A 20,864-nucleotide genomic window follows, 5' to 3' on the forward strand; every position below is an offset into this window, starting at 1 on the left:
AGAGGCACTAAATAATTGATGCATAAGGCACTATATAAAAAATACAACTCTATATGATCGATAAACAACGCACTGTATGATAGATAGATAGAAAGTTGGATGAGACACAACATAATAGATATACAGAGAGGAAGACAAATCCAAATCCTATTATGTGATATCATCTACTGTTCAATTCTGCTCTGTACTTGTAAGATTTTTATTTTACTATTATATTGCATTGAGGATTACTTGTGTTCTGTGCTGTGTATTGTATTGTATTGTGTTGTATTGTATTGTAGACACAAAAGGCACTATATGATAGATAGATGAGCCAGTACGTAAAAGATGAATAGAAAGGAAAGGCACTAAATAAAAATATCTAGATGAAAACATAAGAAAGAACTCTATATGATAGATAAATAAGGCGCTATCTACTTAGATAGATAGATATGAAAGGCACTATATATTAGATAGATAGATATGAAAGGCACTCTATATTAGATAGATAGATAGATAGATGGATGAAAGGCACTATATATTAGATAGATATGAAAGGCACTGGATAGATAGATAGATAGATAGATAGATAGATAGATAGATAGATAGATAGATAGATAGATAGATAGATAGATAGATAGATAGATAGATAGATTTGAAAGGCACTATATATTAGATAGATAGATATGAAAGGCACTCTATATTAGATAGATAGATAGATAGATAGATAGATAGATAGATAGATAGATGAAAGGCACTATATAATCTTGATAGATGTTTTACTTGTCCCAACTGGAAATTCAGCTTTTACAGAAGCTCAAGAAATATAGAAATATTATAACAAACAACACCAACATTCCCGCTCAGACCCACAGAAGAATTGCAAAAAAGAAGAAAACCTTTTGACTTGACTAATATTAAGAGAGCAGTCACGGTGAGGCATCCCCTTTTATATAGCGCCTTCCCACGGTCAGCACAGTCTCAAAGCATTTTTCTTGGGTGGTCAGAAGTGTTTCCATAATAGGATGTGATGTCTGGCAGATGCAGAGTCCAGGAAAGTGCCAGTGGTGGGGTCTTTTGATTTCATAAAGCTCCTTTCTACACTGAAACTGCTTTCTAATCCTGCACTGTAGGCGGAGGGCGTCATTGTGTTGGGCTGTGCTTGGCTTCTGGTGAAATGTTTCTCTTATTGCGGCTCCACTGTGTTTTAAAGTCATTTGGATTGCAGCTCCTTCATATCCACCATACTTGGTCCGTACCCATGAGGTCACTTGAAGGTTTCATCAGTCGCCGCGTGGACCTCAGTTATTAAGCCTTTCTGGCCCGCCAGGTCCAGTCAAGTTGTTATACTGGGATGGACTGAGCTGAAGCAGGATGGCGCTCTGTGGAATCGGTGGGACTGATGTAGACAGCCCTGTGACCCTCAGGCCAAAATGACTGCTGCGCAGACAATCAAATAAAAAGGCTCAGCTATAAAACATCCCAAAGTCAGTCTTTCCATTACCTGCCACACCAGTGTGAAGAAAGGCAGCCATCAGTGAGAAACTCTGTATATTAGTGTTATAGTAGCAGTAAGAAGAGTTTCAGACAACTGTGAAGGGCAGGTTCAAGGGGCAATGGAGGGGAGAATTTATGATATATTGGTAAACCAGTGGGGGCTCAGCACAAGGCAATGGTGCAGTCTGTTCAAAGAAGGACACTAATGTAGACAGTAATGTTAAAAAAAAAAACAAAATCAGAGGCTACCAGTCCAGCGATACCTGCTGAGTGCCAGGATGCCAGAGTGAAGAAGGATTATATTGCACTCATTCCTTCATTTATTGTGTTGGGCTAGCACTCCACAGGAGCCTGACTCCTACTCTGAGGCCATTGCTGCCGGTTTGGCTCCAGGCTGCCCAATGACTTTATATTGGAATAAGCACATTCAGAAAATGAGCAAAGTGAAAGCTAAAAACAGACTGTCCACGTAAAGCAAAATGATACCGTCACCCTATATATCCACTCGATGAGATGCCCCCCGTAAAATGCCTTTAGATTCACAGTTAGTGGTGCCAGTCAGTGCCACAGGCAGCTCACTTACGGCTGATTTTCTTTTTTAAATTAAACAGCCTCACTATTCTGTATAGTGCCTTTCACAGCGCCCATGGCTACTTCATTCACAGTTTCTAAATACTAAAATCAGGGCATCCCAGAATGAATTCAGCCCTTTATGAATGAATGGTTTGCGATTTAATAAGTTACTTTTGTAAATCATTCCTTACAGGCAGGATAACCAAATAAAATAAAATAAAATGATTGGATGGCAGAGCTCTGGGCACTGTCTCCTCATTGTGATATCATTTGAAATGTTCACTTCCATGTTAACAGTTTGCTTCCTGAGATAGTTTAAAATTATTGATCTTTTAAAAGGAAGAGAAACGAGTAGTAGGGACAGCACTGGTGACAGACTGGTGACAATGACAATGTGTGGTAAATATACAGGGTGTTATGACTATGTAATGTGTTATAAATATTGATCTATCTATTATACAGTGCCTCTCCTATTTATCTAGCTATTTCTATTACATTTTGCTTTTAATTATTGATCTAAATATTCTAAAGTGCATTTATATGTATCTACCTTTCAAATATATACAGACTTTGATATGATATCTATCTATCTATCTATCTATCTATCTATCTATCTATCTATCTATCTATCTATCTATCTATCTATCTATCTATCTATCTTATATAGCGCCTTTCTTATCTATCTATCTATCTATCTATCTATCTATCTATCTATCTATCTATCTATCTATCTATCTATCTATCTTATATAGCGCCTTTCTTATCTATCTATCTATCTATCTATCTATCTATCTATCTATCTATCTATCTATCTATCTATCTTATATAGCGCCTTTCTTATCTATCTATCTATCTATCTATCTATCTATCTATCTATCTATCTATCTATCTATCTATCTATCTTATATAGCGCCTTTCTTATCTATCTATCTATCTATCTATCTATCTATCTATCTATCTATCTATCTGTCTGTCTGTCTGTCTGTCTGTCTGTCTGTCTGTCTGTCTGTCTGTCTGTCTGTCTGTCTATTTATCTATCTATATTGCCAAAAGTATTGGGACCCCCTCCAAATCATTGAATTCAGGTGTCCCAATCACTTCCATGGCCACAGGTGTTTAAACTCAAGTTCCTCAGCATGCAGGCTGCTGGCTTCTACTAACACTTATGAAAGACTGGGTCACTCTCAGGAACTTGAGAGCAGTGGAGACGTGTCCTCTGGAGTGACGAGTCACACAATCCGATGAATGAGTTCGGCCAGGAGAACAGAACTCGCCTGACTGCATTGTGTAAAGTTTGGTGGAGGGGGGATTATGGTATGGAGTTTATTTTTTAGGGGTTGGTCTTGGCCCCTTAGTTCCAGTGAAAGAAACTCTTAATGCTTCAGCATATGAAGTCATTTTGGACAATTTTATGCTCCCAACTTTGTGGGAAGAGTTTGGGGATGGCAACATGACTGCACACCAGTGCAAAAAGCAAGGCCTATAAAGAAATGGAGGAGCGAGTTTGGTGTGGAGGAACTTGACTGGCCTGCACAGAGAGAGCCCTGACCTCAACCTGATAGAACACCTTTGGGATGAATTAGTGTGGAGACTGCGAGTGAGCCAGGCCTTCTCATCCAACATCAGTGCCTGACCTCACAAACGCTCTCCTGGTCACAAATCCCCATAAACACGTTCACTCCTACATCTTGTGGAAAGCCTTCCCTGAAGAGATGAAGCTGTTAGAGCTGCAAAGGGTGGACCAACTCCATAATAAAGCCTATGGATTAAGAATGGGATGTCATTAAAGTTCATGTATGTGTAAAGGCAGACATCCCAGTACTTTTGGCAATATTATCTATCTATCTATCTATCTATCTATCTATCTATCTATCTATCTATCTATCTATCTATCTATCTATCTATCTATCTATCTATCTATCTATCTATCTATCTATCGTCTTAGTGTCTTTCCTCTCAATCCCTCTGTTTTTAATTGCCTGGCCACACAAATGTACTTATCTCCTCAAAGTGCGTCCCCTTAGTTGATAAAGTCTGTGGGTTCGATCCCTGGCACTGCCATCATGTGTGACCCTGAGTAAAATCACCACCGCTCTCATTGTACCTTAATGAATCTGGTAGAGTAGCTCTTTGGGACTGTGGTCACTTTAGCGCTACACTCTGTCCCCTAAAGTGCCTTTCATGTAATTCTTTTTGCCTTTATGTTTGTACATTGCCTTTCTCACCCGCCTCTTCCTCTCTTTTGATTTTCTGGGTGCTCCTTGTCTTTGCACATTATGAAGTACTTTTCAAGGTTTCACTGCTGTGCCCAGGGGTTGTCTGTGTGGAGTTTGCATGTTCTCCCTGTGTCTGAGTGCTTTTCCTTTGTGCAGATTAGATAAGTGGGTGACTTTAAACTGGCCCCCTGTGATGGGCTGGTGCCCGCCTGCCAGCCCCCTGAATCTAGTTATTTTTTAAGCAAAGTTTGCTTTCTGGAAGCATGTCCGCCTATTGGCTAAAAGTGGTAATACTTCTGTATGTGATCTGCAAATAATTTGAGATGAAATTATCACTAACTAAATAGGAGTATCCAGTACTGTATGTGAATTTAACAAACTGGGCAGTTCTTGATCAAATTTAGACCTAAAGTTGCCACAGTGGTCTTTTCCTGGTTGTTTTCTAACAGTGGCTTTAACTAGAGGCAGGAAGTGACTCCTGACTAAAATCAGTTAAAAAGCAAACTAGCAGCTGCAGGGAACTGGTGCCCAGTTTGGGACTCCCAGCGTCAAACCAGCACAGGACAAGTGAGCAGACTACTAAGAAATGGAGAGAAATAACAACAAGCGCAGCTGCCACACTGGGGGGCTCACAGAGTTAAATGGATACCAGCTGTCGGCACGCTGGTGTGTAGACTGGGAGTGTGGTGCACTCACACAACTCGATCCGCAGACTGGCGGCTGCTAATGTGATGTTTGCTGGCGTTTTTGCTCCACTCTCGTTTTTTAAACTTATTCCTGCATACAGGTATTTGTGAAGAGGAAAAGGCGGGGCTAGATTCCTTAATCCAATCAGAGTAGCCGTTTGCTGAACTGACAGCTGTGACACATATCTATCTGGCGCTCACTTTAACGTCTTCCCGTTATAAAATGGCTGAAGAGAACACTAAGCTGTTTCAGTGTGTCACTCTGCTTTGCTGAAATGAAACCATTACTTAAAAATGTTGATTTTGTTCAATGTTAAATTCTTACTGAAGACTCTGGGTCACTATCTGTGTGAAGTCGGCACGTTCTCCTTGTGTGCAGCTGCTTCTCCCATTCGTTCTGAAGTGGTCCAAAATGAGGGCATGTGGGCGCCTTGACCAAGTTGGTTATTACTGGATTAAGCCGGTTCAGATGGTGAACAGATGGATGAAGATTGTTTTGTCACACATGAGCAGCATGAGTGGACCCCCAGTAAACGTTGCACGTGTGTGGACCGAGACCGCCATTAAGTACATAGAAGAATGGCATTTTGGGTGTTTTTGTAATCACGTTGTCCGCATACAGCTTAGCTTATTAAGTTCGGGTTTCGCACTCTACATGCCTGTGGACTGTTTTGCACACATGCAGAGTTTTGGCACTCACATTGCTCCATTTGATAATGAGACAACCATGAAAGATCAACCACTCAAATACCCTTTTGTAAAAGTTCACAAGGCTTTCATGAACCCCCTTTCTTGACTTATCATCTCTAACCCCCCGATGCCATGGCTGCAGTTGAACTCTCCGACATTCAGCACATCACAGGAACACCAAAACAAATGCACAGGTGGAAGATGGAGACACAAAGGGAGGAAGGACAGAAGAGGACCAGGAGGTGGAGGGAGGAGAAGGTGGGGGAATCATGGGGCTCCCTGGGAAGCATGGCCTTACCTGAGCGGCCGCAGTCCGCACAGGAGATGAGGTCCTCGGGGCAGCCTGTCTTCTTGGAGCCGCCCAAACAGAAATCACAATACCCATTCGGAATGACTGATCCATCAGGGGCTTTCTTGGCTGAAAACAGAATTGGGCAGCGTTGAAAACCAGACTCAGTGGAAAGCCCGCTGTCTCCCATCCAAACCGAGAGTGCGGCTCAGCAAACAAAGCCAATCAAGAGGAATACAGTGCAGAAAATCCCTGGTGGATGTCATTGCCCCTCACATCATGACACAGACAAACACACCTCTTCACTAGGAAACAAAATAGCCATAAACAGGAAGGAGAGCTGCTCAGAAATATCATAAATACAGCAGGTCATAAGTACTGAAACGAACGACTGGGGCAAATGAGCACACGTGGTCATGGAGGTAACCAAAAAGAAGGAGAAATGCATGGAAAGTGGCATGGTGGGGTATGGCTGGTTGGGCTAGTTGGGCTTCATGATGCTGATTGCTTTATCTTTACCATGGAGTCATTCCTCACAACAAAGGTCTCAGACAGGCATTCAAAAGATGGACAATCCAGAATCCCCCTCCACGGACAACCTAGTCAGACTGGCAGAACGTTTTCTTACCCTCAGTGCTTTCTCTTTTAAAAATGACCTTTATTCAGCAGGTCAGTGGAGTTGCATTGAGTACAAGATTGGAAGCTAGCTGCAGGATGCCAACGCCTTCATTGGCTGGGTGGAAGTGTGTTTCTTTTCTTCTTACCTAGACTTTCATTAGAACATTAGAACACTATTGACGAGAACAGGCCATTCAGCCCAACAAAGCTCGCCAGTCCTATGCACTTACAGTCATGGCCGAAATTATCGGCACCCCTGGAATTTTCCCAGAAAATGCACCATTTCTCCCAGAAAATTGTTGCAATTACAAATGTTTTGGTATACACGTGTTTATTACCTTTATGTGCATTGGAACAACACCAAAAACAGAGAAAAAAAGCCAAATCTGACATCATGTCACACGGTACTCCAAAACCGGACAAAATTATTGGCACCCTCAACTTAATATTTGGTTGCACGCCCTTTGGAAAAAATAACTGAAATCAAGCGCTTCCTATTACCATCAACAAGCTTGTTACACCTCTCAACTGGAATTTCCGACCAGTCTTCTTTTGCAAACTACTCAAGGTTTCTCAGATTTGAAGGGCGCCTTCTCCCAACAGCAATTTTGAGATCTCTCCATAAGTGTTCAATCGGATTTAGATCCGGACTCATTGCTGGCCACTTCAGAACTCTCCAGCACTTTGTCTTCAACCATTTCTGAATGCTTTTAGAGGTATGTTTGGGGTCATTGTCCTCCTGGAACACCCATGACCTCTGACGCAGACCCAGCTTTCTGGGCCCTACATTGCGCTCCAATATCTTTTGGTAGTCTTCAGATTTCATGACGCCTTGCACACAGTCAAGGCATCCAGTGCCAGAGGCAGCAAAACATCCCAAAAACATCTTAGAACCTCCACCATGTTTGACTGTAGGTACTGTGTTCTTTTCTTCACAAGTAACCCCGCGATTCGCTAGCAAATCGGAAATCCTAGAATGGCAATCAGTTTCTGTTCCGTCTGATATGTGGATGGATGACATATCATGGAGGGTGGGTGCGTCTGGGGATATGTCATTTAATCCAATAAGCATATCTGTACTAAAGCGGTTTCATTTTGTGGAGACGTGAGTCTGTTTCCTTCGCTGACACCGACTGCTTGAACAGGTTGTGTTGTTTGGGGGCCACCTACTGACTCTGGGAAGCCGCCGCGTCTGACTGTGGGGCGCACTCGATGTCACAGCTTCGGTTAGTAAACCTCTGGGGTTTCCGTACTGTAATACAACCTTCGAATCCTCTCGTGTCATTTTTTGCTCTGTGGCGGGCGGCAGTGTGCCGCCTCGATGTGTCCAGTGCCCTGCGTCCATATCCGGTTTACAACTTTCGGTTAGTAAGATGGATAGGCCTCATTCCATTTTCTGTAAACAGTAGAATGATGAGCTTTACCAAAAAGCTCTACCTTGGTCTCATCTGTCCACAAGACGTTTGCCCAGAAGGATTTTGGCTTCCTCAAGTACATTTTGGCAAACTCCAGTCTGGCTTTTTTATGTTTCTGTGTCAGCAGTGGGGTCCTCCTGGCTCTCCTGCCATTGCGTTTCATTTTGTTCAGATGTCGACGGATAGTTCGAGCTGACACTGTTGCACCCTGAGTCTGCAGAACAGCTTGAATATGTTTTGAAGTTGATTGGGGTTGTTTATCCACCATTCGGACTATCCTTTGTTGCAGTCTTTTATCAATTTTTCTCTTCTGTCCACTTCCAGGGAGATTAGCTACAGTGCCATGTGTTGTGAACTTCTTGATTATGTTGCGCACAATGGACAAAGGAACATGAAGATCTTTGGAGATGGACTTGTAGCCTTGAGATTTTTGTTCTCAAGTCCTCAGACAATTCTCTGCTCTTCTTTCTGTTCTCCATGCTTAGTGTGGCACACTCAGACACACAATAGAAAGGTTGAGTCAACGTTTCTCCATTTTAACTGGCTTCAGGTGTGATTGCTATATTGCCAGCACCTGTTTCTTGCCACAGGTGAGTTCAAACGAGCATCATGTGCTTGAAATAAAACGACTTACCCACAATTTTGAAAAAGGTGCCAATAATTTTGTCTGGCCCATTTTTGGAGTTCTGTGTGACATGACGTCAGATTTGGCTTTTTTTCTCTGTTTTTTTGTGTTGTTCCAATGCACATAAAGGAAATAAACATGTGTATACAAAAACATTTGTAACTGCAATAATTTTCTGGGAGAAATGGTGCATTTTCAAGGAAAAATCCAGGGGTGCCAATAATTTCGGCCATGACTGTATTTCTTCCAAAAAAACATCAAGTCAAGTTTTGAAAGTCCCTAAAGTCTTACTGTCTACCACACTACTTGGTCTCTTATTCCAAGTGTCCATCGTTCTTTGTGTAAAGAAAAACTTCCTAATGTTTGTGTGAAATTTACCCTTAACAAGTTTCTAACTGTGTCCCTGTGTTCTTGATGAACTCATGTTAAAGTCACAGTCTCGATCCACTGGACTACTTCCTTTCATAATTTTAAACACTTCAGTCAGGTCTCCTCTTAATCTTCTTTTGTTTAAACTATGAAGGCTCAGCTCTTTTAATCTTTCCTTATAACTCATCCCCTGTAGCCCTCAATCAGCCTAGTTGCTCTTCTCTGGACCTTTTCTTGTGCTGTTATGTCCTTTTTGTAGCCTGGAGACCAAAACTGCACCCAGTACTCCAGATGAGGCCTCACCAGTGGGTTATAAAGCTTGAGCAGAACCTCCTGTGACTTGTACTCCACACATCAAGGTGCTATATAACCTGACATTCTGTTAACCTTCTTAATGGCTTCTGAACACTGTCAGGAAGTCGATAGCTTAGAGTCCACTACGACTCCTAAGTCCTTCTCATAAGGTGTACTCTTGATTTTCCGACCACCCATTGTGTATTCAAACTTCACATTTTTACTTCCTACATGTAATACTTTATATTTACTGACGTAAAATGTCATCTGCCACAAATCTGCCCAAGCCTGTATGCTGTCCAAGTCCTTGTGTAATGATATAATGGATTCCAAATTATCTGCTAATCCACCTATCTTGGTGTCATCTGCAAACTTAACCAGCTTGTTACTTATATTCCTATCTAAATCATTTATATATATTAAAAACAGCAGTGGTCCTAGCACTGACCCCTGCTGGTCACCACTCTTAACATCAGACAATTCTGAGAAAGTCCCTCACACCATCACCCTCTGCTTCCTGTGTCTGAGCCAATTCTGTACCCATCTAAAAACATCACCCTGAACTCCCACTTCTTTTAGTTTGATGCCCAACCTCTCATGTGGCACCTCATCAAATGCTTTCTGACATCAAATGCTTTCGGACCTGAACAAAAGATATGTCTGTGATTATGCTGGTGCTGCCTCTTGGGGGTAGAAATAGTAAATGAATAGAAATACTTAGGAACTAACTTAGATAACAATCTCAACAAACAAAAAATATCCTCAAAATGCAATCAGTGTTTATTTCTTCTCCGTAAACTCAAACTATGTAAAGTAGACAAGGACCTCGTGTTGTCCTTCTGTCACAGTTTGATCCAGTCTGTTATTACTTTCAGTTTCATTGCCTGGTTTAGTGGTCTAACAAACCAAAATGTTTAAAAACTCCAGCAGATTACTAAGCATGCAGCTGAAGTTATTGGGACTGATGCTGATGATCTGGCAACTGTGTGTTAGAGGACAATGCTAAAGAAAGTAGAAATCATCTCAACTGACGACAGTCATCCATTACATGTAGGAAGGAGAGTCGCTTTGAAAAGCCACACAAATCGCTCCAGAAACTGCTTTCTTCCGAGTGCCATACGACTTTTCAATAAGGAATATCGAAGATAATGATTAAGGTTTGATATGTATCCTGTAACCATTTTTGTGTAAATATGCTGTGGCGAGCGGCTGGGGGTGGTACCCAGCTTGACGCCCAGAAGGACCAGAGGAGGGATTACGCCTCCTCCAGACCATGAGGGGGTGACCGCTCTGGTGGCTTTGGGGACCACGGGAAAGGAGCTTGGAAGCTCAACCTTACAGGGGCCTGTGGTCACTGCCAGGGGGCGCCCGATGCCTGAAGAGCCCTGGCCCTCAGCACTTACGCCACACCTGGAAGTGCTGGGGGGACGAAGACCAGGGACACCCAGAGTGCTTCCGGGTCCACAGCCGGCACTTCCGCCACACCAGGGAGTGCCAGCAGGCGCTCATAGGGAGGCACCTGGAGCACATCCGGGTGGATATAAAAGGGGCCGCCTCCCTCCATTCGATGGCTGGAGTCGGGAGGAAGAAGGCAGAGCTTGGGAGGAGAGAAGTGGAGGCAGACCTGAGGAAAGGCATTGTGATTGAGAGGCCTGGACTTTAGGGGAGTATTGGGTTGTGTGCTGTGTCACTTGTAAATAGTAATGTGTAAATAAACGTGTGTGGTGCTTTTAACGATGTCTACCTATCTGTGTCCGGGCCATCTCCCACAATGCATTTATCAAACTGCGTTACCTTAACCTGTCTTGTCTCTATTGGTTTTGTCTCATTTCTTTCTGTCTTGTTATTACCGTATATACTCGTGTATAAGTCAGGTCTTGAAACCCAAAAAATCGATCATAAAATCAGACCCTGACTTATACGCCCGTTCAAAAACACATCACTTAATTCTTTTTTTTTTTTTTTTTTTACATCTTCTTCCCTCCTCCAATCTCACACCAGTTTCTCAGACGCATCGAATTTTGTTGCAGCAGCGCAGTTACCAATTTCTTTTACTACTTCAGCGACGTTTAATTTCAAACCAGCTTCATATTTTCCTTGTGATCAAATGCTCCGTCATAGATAAGGGATGCTCTTATGATAAAGGAGTATGAGGGTGTGAGATACAAGAAACACAAATCAGTGCAAACGTTGCTTTGGAATAGTTTGGGTATCACCGTGTGGTCACGTAAGCACAATACATAGAAAAATAGGTCGTGTGCTCCGTGGTTACTCTCTCAGGTGGGCATCAGCATGTCATAATCTCTTGGATCAATAGTGTGAGTTTTCTGTATTCGACTTATATGACCGACATTATAAAATACCAAAAATTATACGATAAAAACAAGTCACGACTTATCCGCGGGAGAACTTATCTGCGAGTATATACAGTAATTATTGTACTTATTATTGTGATTATTATTACTTGCCCGTGTATGGTGGCTGGGGTGCTTTATTACAGAAAAGAAAAGGAATTAAAATACCTTTTAGTAATTTTACCAGGTGTCCTGGACGTCTGTCTGTTGGCTTAGAGGAGCAACAGTGCCCTCTAGTGTCACACTGCATATTAGAAAGTTTTTCAAAGCACAAAGAACTAACTTCATATGCAAAGGACCCGTCCCAGAATGAAATGGTGCTTGGCCAAGCAATAGTCTAACGAGGAACCATACAACTCAGGAAAGAACCACAAAGTGCCTAAGAGTGTGGTCTGGATGTAATTTGAAGATCTTGCAATGAAGATACAGTAGCTTAAAATGCATTTCAGATACTTTCATATTGATTCCAGTTTCAGAGATCTAAAGCAGTGTTTCTCAACCACTGCGGCGGGTCGAGGGTTGGTGTTGTGAGTGAACTTAAAAAAATAAAATTGGGTTTTGAGGCCATAAAGGTTGAGAGAAGCACTGATCTAAAGTACACTTTTGGATATCTCAAATTTGGCTACTGCTGCATTTCAGAATTATATTGCAAGATCTAGCAAATACATTTTAAGATATCTTCAAAAGGACATGAATGTTATTTTATGATGTCTCAGTAGCATTTTTAGATGTGTTTGCATGTAATGCGTGAAGCACCTACTATGAAAGCTCATGTCTGTCTGTCCAATCTCGCACCAGTTTCTCAGACACATCGAATTTGAATTGGAATGTGAATTTTCTCTTGGGATTAATTATCTATCTATCTATCTATCTATCTATCTATCTATCTATCTATCTATCTATCTCTCTCTCTCTCTCTCTCTCTCTCTCTCTCTCTCTCTCTCTCTCTCTCTCTCTCTCTCTCTCTCTCTCTCTCTCTCTCTCTCTCTCTCTCTCTCTCTGTCTGTCTAATTTTGTTGCAGCAGCGCAGTTACCAATTTCTTTCGCCACTTCAACGACGTTGAATTTAAAACCAGCTTCACATTTTCTTCTGATCGAACGCTCCATCGTAGATAAGGGATGCTCTTATTATAAAGGTGTATGAGGGTGTGAGACACAAGAGACACAAATCAGTGCAAATGTTGCTTCGGAGTAGTGTGGTCACATACAGTAGGCACAACAGAGAGACAGAGAGTGGTTAGGAGCGCACGCTGATACAGCGCATTGCTGCACCCACATAGAAAAAAAGGCCATGTGCTCCGTGGTTACTCTCTCAGGTGGGCGTCAGCATATCATCATCTCTTGGACCAATAGCGTGAGTTTTCCGCATTCGACTTATATGGCCGACATTATAAAATACCAGATATTATATGATAAAATCAAGCCCCGACTTATCCGCGGGAGATCTTATACACGAATATATACAGTAGCTGCAACTGAGAATGCAAATTTTGTGTTTTCTTGGGTAAACATGATGAAACAAAGCAACCTTAAACCTTGGACCTTGCACCACAAGCCATCTACAGGAGTTCCTTAACGTTTCTATCCATCCATTCTATTCGGGTTTACGGTTGACGTTTCCATCACAACTCTACCACTTTCAGACATCGATCTTTCTATCAGTTTTCCAGGAGGTCTGCCTATTAGAAGATGAACTGACTCACAAGGGTACCTCCTCTGCAGACCCTTCCACTCCTGCCATACTAAAAACTCTCAACCTTCTTTCACAATTACTTAGACTCTGTCGGCCTGGCAGGGATGAGGTTGACCCCTGTAAAGAAGACACTCACAATGAGAAGTTTCTCCTCCGATGGAGGATACCCTTCTCCTTCATATTGTGGGTAGAGCCTGTAATCAAACCAAGAGTAGACATTGTAACTTTCACTCTAGGAGGAGCCCCAATAATGAAAGCTGCATCACACTGGTCCTCGCATTCCACCCCAACTTTCACAGGTTATCAAACAAAAGTTCCTCATTTTCACAGCTGATCCTTTCATAGGGGGCCTCTTGTTTCCTAACCTTAACTCTTGATCTGCTTCCATCGACCACCTAACCTACGTAAAGTTCTCATCCGCAGCACATTTTGCAGAGGAGAGCCACATTCCCTGCCAGGTACTTTCAGCTGAAACAGGAGCTGCTGTGCCACTTGTAAATATGTCACCAACAAAATCTCCGTATCTGGTCCCACTGGTGAGTTCAATATTAAATAATGGGCCTCTTGTCAGTCTAATAATGATATGTATTGCCTTTCTTATAGATAGATAGATAGATAGATAGATACTTTATTAATCCCAAGGGGAAATTGTAGGACGTGTCCAGGGTGAAACAGTGAGGTGGCTAGCGGAATATTTCAAGGAGTACATTTGAGTCATTAAAATCAAAGACCTCACAATGCCTATTGTAGATCACCTCACATCCGTTGATCACAGCCACACTGTGCTCTTTCACAGGGTCTCAAAGACACTTTCCAAAGTAAAACCAATGAAGCTGAACTCATTCTCAGCCTGGGACCACATACAGCATTACAAACTTGGTAAAGTCTCCCCCTCAGCCTTTCTCACCTTCTTCTTTCTTCTACCCTGGCTTTGTCTCCCTCCTATATATGTTGCCTACTTCTTTCTTTTCAAACCTGATGAATTCTTTACTGCTGGATCATTCTCTTACTTTTTTTTTCGTTTTAGCATGGCAATAATATGGTGGACCTGAAGGGAAAGTGACAAAAAATGTAAAGGTGTGACACGCACATTCAAAAGAGGTGACACGCTGAATTAAATGCGGTGCTGCACAATTTAAAAAGATGACGCACACCTTCAAACGAGGTGACGTGTAAAATTAAATGTGGTGCCGCATAAGATTAGAGATGACATGCTCACAATCACAGGGGTGAAGACAAGTAAAAGTGTACGGAAAGAGTAGATACCTTGGAAAAACAAAAAGAAAACACGGATTGGTGGCAAGGTTTGCCTGTCAGTCCACAGGGGAAGTGATGTGCTGAGTGAGGGAAAGTTAATAAAGCATTCTTTATTCAATTAAATTGTTAGCGATCACAGTATCTAATGTAAGTACATTATGGTGTACATTAACAGGCGGACATCCATTTCTTTTTTCCCCATGCAAGAGTTACCAAAAAAGAAACCTGATCCCAAAGTAAATTTGGGGTGCTCCCCATTCTTTTTTTTGCTCTCAGTGCGGTGCATGATAGTTTATTCCAGTGTAAGATTCTACATACCATTTTATTATAATAGCAATTGCTAAAGGAATTATTTGTAATCTAACGTGGTGCTTCTTGGTGATTTTATGTTCGATCAGGTGCCGTATCATTAGCAGCAAAAGAGACAGAAAATCAACCCTCACGTTCATGATTTATATGCGCTCTGAGTGTCCATATGTTTGGCAGTTCTGGGTATTGCACAATATCACTTGCTCGAGACGACTTCCTTTAAGTAGTGAGAATGCAGTGTGTGGTGTGTCTTCATGTGGAAAAAATATACAGGATGTCGCATTTTTAAAAAACGCACATTGATGTGAAAGAGAGAAACAAAAATATGATTGGACTGATTACCTGCATCATCCAGCTGTGGAAAAAACAACAGGTAAGCGTCTTGTTTTCCATTCCAACCCAAAAACACTTTTTAGTGACATTTCACAAATGTAAAATTGCCAGTGGAGGAAATGTTGGTGTCAGTTTTGCAAAACTGTTTGTAAAAATTGAAACTTGGCTGTTTCACTCAGTGGGAATGACAAAGTCAAAATTCAATGTTGTGTGGAGACAAGGACCCATGTGCCATAAATCACGTCTGAGGCTTGAACAACAAAACTGTGCATAAAGAACAAACAAACAAAGCAGAACATCCATGGAGAGACCTGAAGATGGCAGTTTACAGATGCTTCCCATCCAATTTAGTATCATCAGTCCACATAACCTGCATGTCTTTGGACTGTGGGGGGAACTGGAGGACAAACACAAACTCCATGTAGGGAGGATCTCGGACGCAAACCCTGGTCTGCTGATTGTGAGGCAGCAGCACTACGACTGCTGCTCCTATATTAGATTATTATCCGATTTATTCCTAGGATTCTGGTTTTATTTATTTACTTATTTATACAGTATTCATTTATTTATTGTGTATTTTTTTTTTTTTGGTTTATGTTAATTGTCTGCGGGGGCACAAACAAGCAAGCATTTCATTGCACATGGTACTTGTACTTGTACACATGACAATAAAGAATTGAATTGAATTGATTAGATTAGATTAGGGCCTTCTCAGACTCCATCAGAGATATAGAAGACCATAGTCTACCAAGTCAAAGCAGGAAATGCCAGTCCACTGCAGGGCTTACTCACTGACTCACACCCACACACACATTATATTATACATGTATTATAAGATCCTCATTGTTGGGGTCCCGAGTGGCTGGACCAGACCAAGGGGTCGCCCATGTAACACCTGGCTGTGACAGATAGAGGGTCATTTCTGGAGGGTGGGATTGGACTGCGTGTCTGCCTGCTGTTTTGTCGTGTAGTGGGTGAGGCAACGTGCTGTACCAGTGCATGCTCCTCAACTTGACTTGACATATTATATTATATTATATTATAATGGTCTATAGACATATCACTTACTTTACTAGTTAACCATCCTGATATTATATTTGAACAGATGCTGAGATATTAAATAAAGAAACAACATACAGTGATTCGGGACGTATTCAGACCCTTTCACTTTCTTCACACTTTATTGAGTTCTAGTTTTATCTATCCATTTTCCAACCCGCTGAATCCAAACACAGGGTCACGGGGGTCTGCTGGAGCCAATCCCAGCCAACACAGGGCACAAGGCAGGAACCAATCCCGGGCAGGGTGCCAACCCACCGCAGGACACACACAAACACACACCATGCATACACTAGGGCCAATGTAGAATCGCCAATCCACCTAACCTGCATGTGTTTGGACTGTGGGAGGAAACCGGAGCGCCCGGAGGAAACCCACGCAGACACGGGGAGAACATGCAAACTCCACGCAGGGAGGACCTGGGAAGTGAACCCGGGTCCCCAGGTCTCCCAACTGCGAGGCAGCAGCGCTACCCACTGCGCCACCGTGCTGCCCAGTTCTAGTTTTATTTTAAATGAAAAAAATAGCCATTTTTACTAATCAGTCAACACTCAATAACCCATAATGACAAAGTGAAAACTTGCTTTCAGGAAGTTGTGCAATTTTAAAAATCAAAACCTGAAATCCCTCATTCAAATAAGTATTCAGACCCTATGCTGTAACAATCCAGATGGTGCTCAGATGCATCCTGCTTGCTTTAATACTCCTGAAGATGTGTAAAGAACTTGATTGTCCACCTGTGACAAACTGAAATGACTGGACATCATTTAGAAAGGCACACGTGTACCTGTGTAAATAAGATCTTACAATTCACAGGACAAAAACTAAGCCATGAAGATCAAGAACTCTCTGTAGACATCTACAAAAGCAAATCATTGCTGACTGCCCATCTTTGGTTCAGATAAAGAGAGTAGGGTGACCATGTTTACTCCCAGAAAATAATATTTCTATATGTTTTGAGCTTCCATTTACGAATAAAGTTCTATCTATCTATCTGTCTGTCTGTCTGTCTGTCTGTCTGTCTATCTATCTATCTATCTATCTATCTATCTATCTATCTATCTATCTATCTATCTATCTATCTATCTATCTATCTATCTATCTATCTATCGTCGTATATCACATTTTCCTCAGTTACCCTCAACAGTACAGCTGGTAGTATTGCCACGTCTGCCCTTTGCCATTTTTATCCTAAGTAACACTGAAGCACACATAGCAGCATCACGGACTCACCCAGCATGCACTCTGGTTCGGTTCTTGGGTTTTGTCAATCCACAGGATATGCTGTCTCTTCTAAGTTGCTCGTTACCTATAAGTGTGTCATGCCTTATGTTAGGCCCCTAGCTTGTTGTGAAGATTAAAAAAACAGAGCAAGGAAAGAAATGGATGGATATACTGTGGGCATATTTAGATTTTCCCCATTTTCACAGTCATTTTAGCAAGTTTTAGGTTAGAATATATATTTCTAGCTATCTTTAACATTCCTCAATACTGGACTTAAGATGACTCTCCAGATTATCCTCAAAATCCATTTCAGACATACTGTAGTTTACCATTTGGACTCACCACTTTTCTCACTGATCCATCCCACATCCCAAAGACTTGCACATCTGGATCACCGGAGTATATGACCAGTAAAGTGGAATTGTGTCCCTCCTGACAAAATACACAGCAGCAGCCTAAGACTTTTTATCGGAAAGTCTTTGTTCTTTGTGTTTGCTGCTATTCCAGTCAGCCATTTGCCTATGGAATCGCCAGCCACAAACCTGCGACATTTCGGTTACAAAGATGTGTTCAGAAGTAGCTTCTTAATGCTTTGAGCAAGAGAGGAGACTCATTTCTACAGCATGCAGGAGCAACTTCTAAGCATCAGCTGAGCCCCCAGTCTGTCCCACTCTGTGTGCAGTGCCACCGGATGGCTACCTTCCTCCTACTCGGAGTGAGAATCCTGTTTGTGACACCATTCGTTACAGTCTGGGCTTACCATAATGTTTCTTAATATTGTAACAATCTGGCAAATCCCCATGAGGCAGTGTGTCCCCAAAGCCAAAGCAAATGGGGCCACTAAGAGTGCTGTGGAGTGAGACGGGCACAGAGGAGCGCCATCTGTCATTCTCCATTAAAGCAGCAACTGGAATGCTGGGGGTGGGAGCTGAAAAGGAAGTTTGGGATGAGGAAAAATGGAAAAACGACTGGCTTGTTGGTGTGGGCATCTGGTTGTATTTCGGCTTTCAGTTTACTTTTTTTGGTCTGCCATATGGGACTGTGAGGCTGTGACACGTGAAAATCCAGTGGAGTGTGGTGCTGTTGAGGCCATAGGAGGAGTGGACCCTAAAAAGAGTAAAAGCGTAAAGCAAAAGCCGAAACAACTGGAGAATTGTAAACAGTTGTAGATTTTCTTTAGTGCTCTGTTGACGGTTCAGCTAACATTGAAGAGCAACTCGTTCATGCAGATTATTTCTCCCATCTGGAAAGGGACATTAATATTGACTCCTCCAGTTTGAATCACGGAGAATCCAAATTTGGCACCTTTTTTTGTCTTTGACAAGTATTCAGTAATTTAAAAATATTTTTTCACAAAGTAAAGACCTGGATATGCACAGTGCATGACATCTTGGGTGCAGCGAGATAAAAGGTCAGCGCTGATGTGAGCTCGCAGATGAAGTCTTCAAGAAGACCCCCCCATTTCAAAACTCTTGTCACAACTCTGCTGGTTTTGAACTTTAGGCAGTGGTTTTAGATTTTGATTTTTGATTACATTTGGTTACGATCCTCGCTTTGTTTAATGGTTGTAGCCTGTGATGGCCTGGGCTGGATCCTAACTCATTGTAAATCCCTAAAGGACAGGCGTCAGCTCCTTGGAAAAAGTGAGTTTGGAAAGTGGATGGATGGATGGATGGATGGATGAAGAGTCCCTGGATTAGTCTGATGACCTGCAGCCTTTCATCTTTAATGAATATTTGAGCCTAACAAGTCAGTAGCAGGCTACAGACATGAGAGAGAATGCAAACTCTCTTAGTTCTGAGGCTTAGCATTATTTCTTAACTTTTATCGCTGACTTTGAAAAAGGCAAACTTCACACTGACCCTTAATTTATTTCTTAAATGTTATTCTAGGTCTTTGAATAGACATTTAAAATAGGTTTCTTAGAATTAACCCGATGCAGCGGCCCTTCAAATCGCATTACTCTCCTATGGCTCATCATCGTTTCTCATTTTCTAATGGAAAATGCTTTTCTTCTCCTAGTGCTTGAATGCTTTAAGTGCTGGACTTTAAATAATTGCATTTGTAAAACTCCGGGTGTCTTTTTTTATGCTAATGAACAATTTGCATAGCAAGTCGGGTTGGCACTTGGGTGCGGGCATTGATGAGCACAGGGCGGCCAACGCAGGAGACAGAATTAAAGCGACTTTGCGCCATTTCTGCCACCATTGACACTTTTTGGTATTGTCATTATTTTGAGATTTGATCCAATTCAGTTTATTCAGATCAAGTTTATTGGTTGAAGACAGAAATTTGGAGAGAGACATCACATGAAAAACACAACGTATAAGAACTCAGCCATCAAGTATAAGTAAATTTCATATATATATTGTGGCGGATGGCTGGGGCCCTTGCCCGGCCAGGACACCCAAAGTGTGGAAGGACCGGGGCAAAGAGGATTGTCGGGACAGTTTTTTTCCTGGGCCGATAGATGGCAGCCCCCTTGGTTTTCAGTGGGGCCGCGGGTTATGAGCATGGGGCCTCAACCCTGTTTAAACCTGTGCCAACCGCCAGGGGGCGCATGGACCTATCAAGGGCCTTATTTGGTCACGCTTCTGCCACACCTGGAAGTGTGACTCGTAATAAGCTAGTTAGGCAACTAGAGTCCACCCAAGGAGCCCTATAAAAAGGAGCCACCTCACTCCATAAGTGGCCAAAGTCGGAGGAGAGGACAAAGCCTGAGAAGAAGTGGAGGGAGAAGGGACTGAATGGTATTGATGGTGTGGTGTTGTGCTTACTGGTATTGTGGTAAAAACTGTAAATAAACGTGTGGAGTGAGGCAAAACGTGTCTCCTGCCTGTCTGTGTCTGGGTTAGGGTGGTGGTACGCCCCCTAGTGGCTCACAATATATACTAAAATATAGTGGTGAAAATACTAGCAGCATTAAAAGTCAACCAGTGATTGACAAAGCCATAGGTGTTTACTCAAAGTGTGTAGAAGATTAACAGCAGTGTGGACGATGGTTGCTTTTCATCATCTGAAAGCTGAATCTGTGACCTGATGGAACAACTGGAATTGTGACTGCAGTGTTTGACTGTGCGGAGCTTCAAATCTGACTGCTTCATTTTACAATTAGATTTATCTTGGTTTTATTGATAACAAGATTTCCAAACCAACCAGCAGAACATATTTCAATACAGACTTGAAGAGAGATTTAAAAACCTGACATCGTGTTTAAGAATTAAAGTTAAAAAGGCCCAGCTTTGTTACACTTTCCACTTGTCCAGTTTTTGCAGATGGCTTTTGTATTTTGATTAAAAGTCAGTTGTGAGTCCATGATTATCACAAGATATGCTGTATACGTGCAGAATGTGTCCTCCATGCTGACCCCCAATACAAGTGTGC

General features: G+C 42.1%; 1 protein-coding gene across 2 annotated transcripts in view; it reads right to left on the bottom strand.

Moving 5' to 3' along the window:
• The window catches only part of dpf1 (double PHD fingers 1), a 412,154-nt gene that overhangs the window by 15,243 nt on the left and 376,047 nt on the right, over positions 1 to 20,864 (bottom strand). The window contains exon 8 of one of the 2 annotated variants that reach the window (XM_051934320.1): positions 5,940 to 6,059. The exons of the other annotated variant lie outside the window; for it this stretch is intronic. Within the exon in view, the coding sequence (XP_051790280.1) occupies positions 5,940 to 6,059 (120 nt within the window). The remainder of the gene's footprint in view (positions 1 to 5,939; positions 6,060 to 20,864) is intronic. 2 annotated transcript variants of the gene reach the window in all.

Source organism: Erpetoichthys calabaricus, chromosome 1, assembly GCF_900747795.2.
Source record: "Erpetoichthys calabaricus chromosome 1, fErpCal1.3, whole genome shotgun sequence".
In the NCBI taxonomy this organism is placed as follows: Eukaryota; Metazoa; Chordata; class Cladistia; order Polypteriformes; family Polypteridae; genus Erpetoichthys; species Erpetoichthys calabaricus.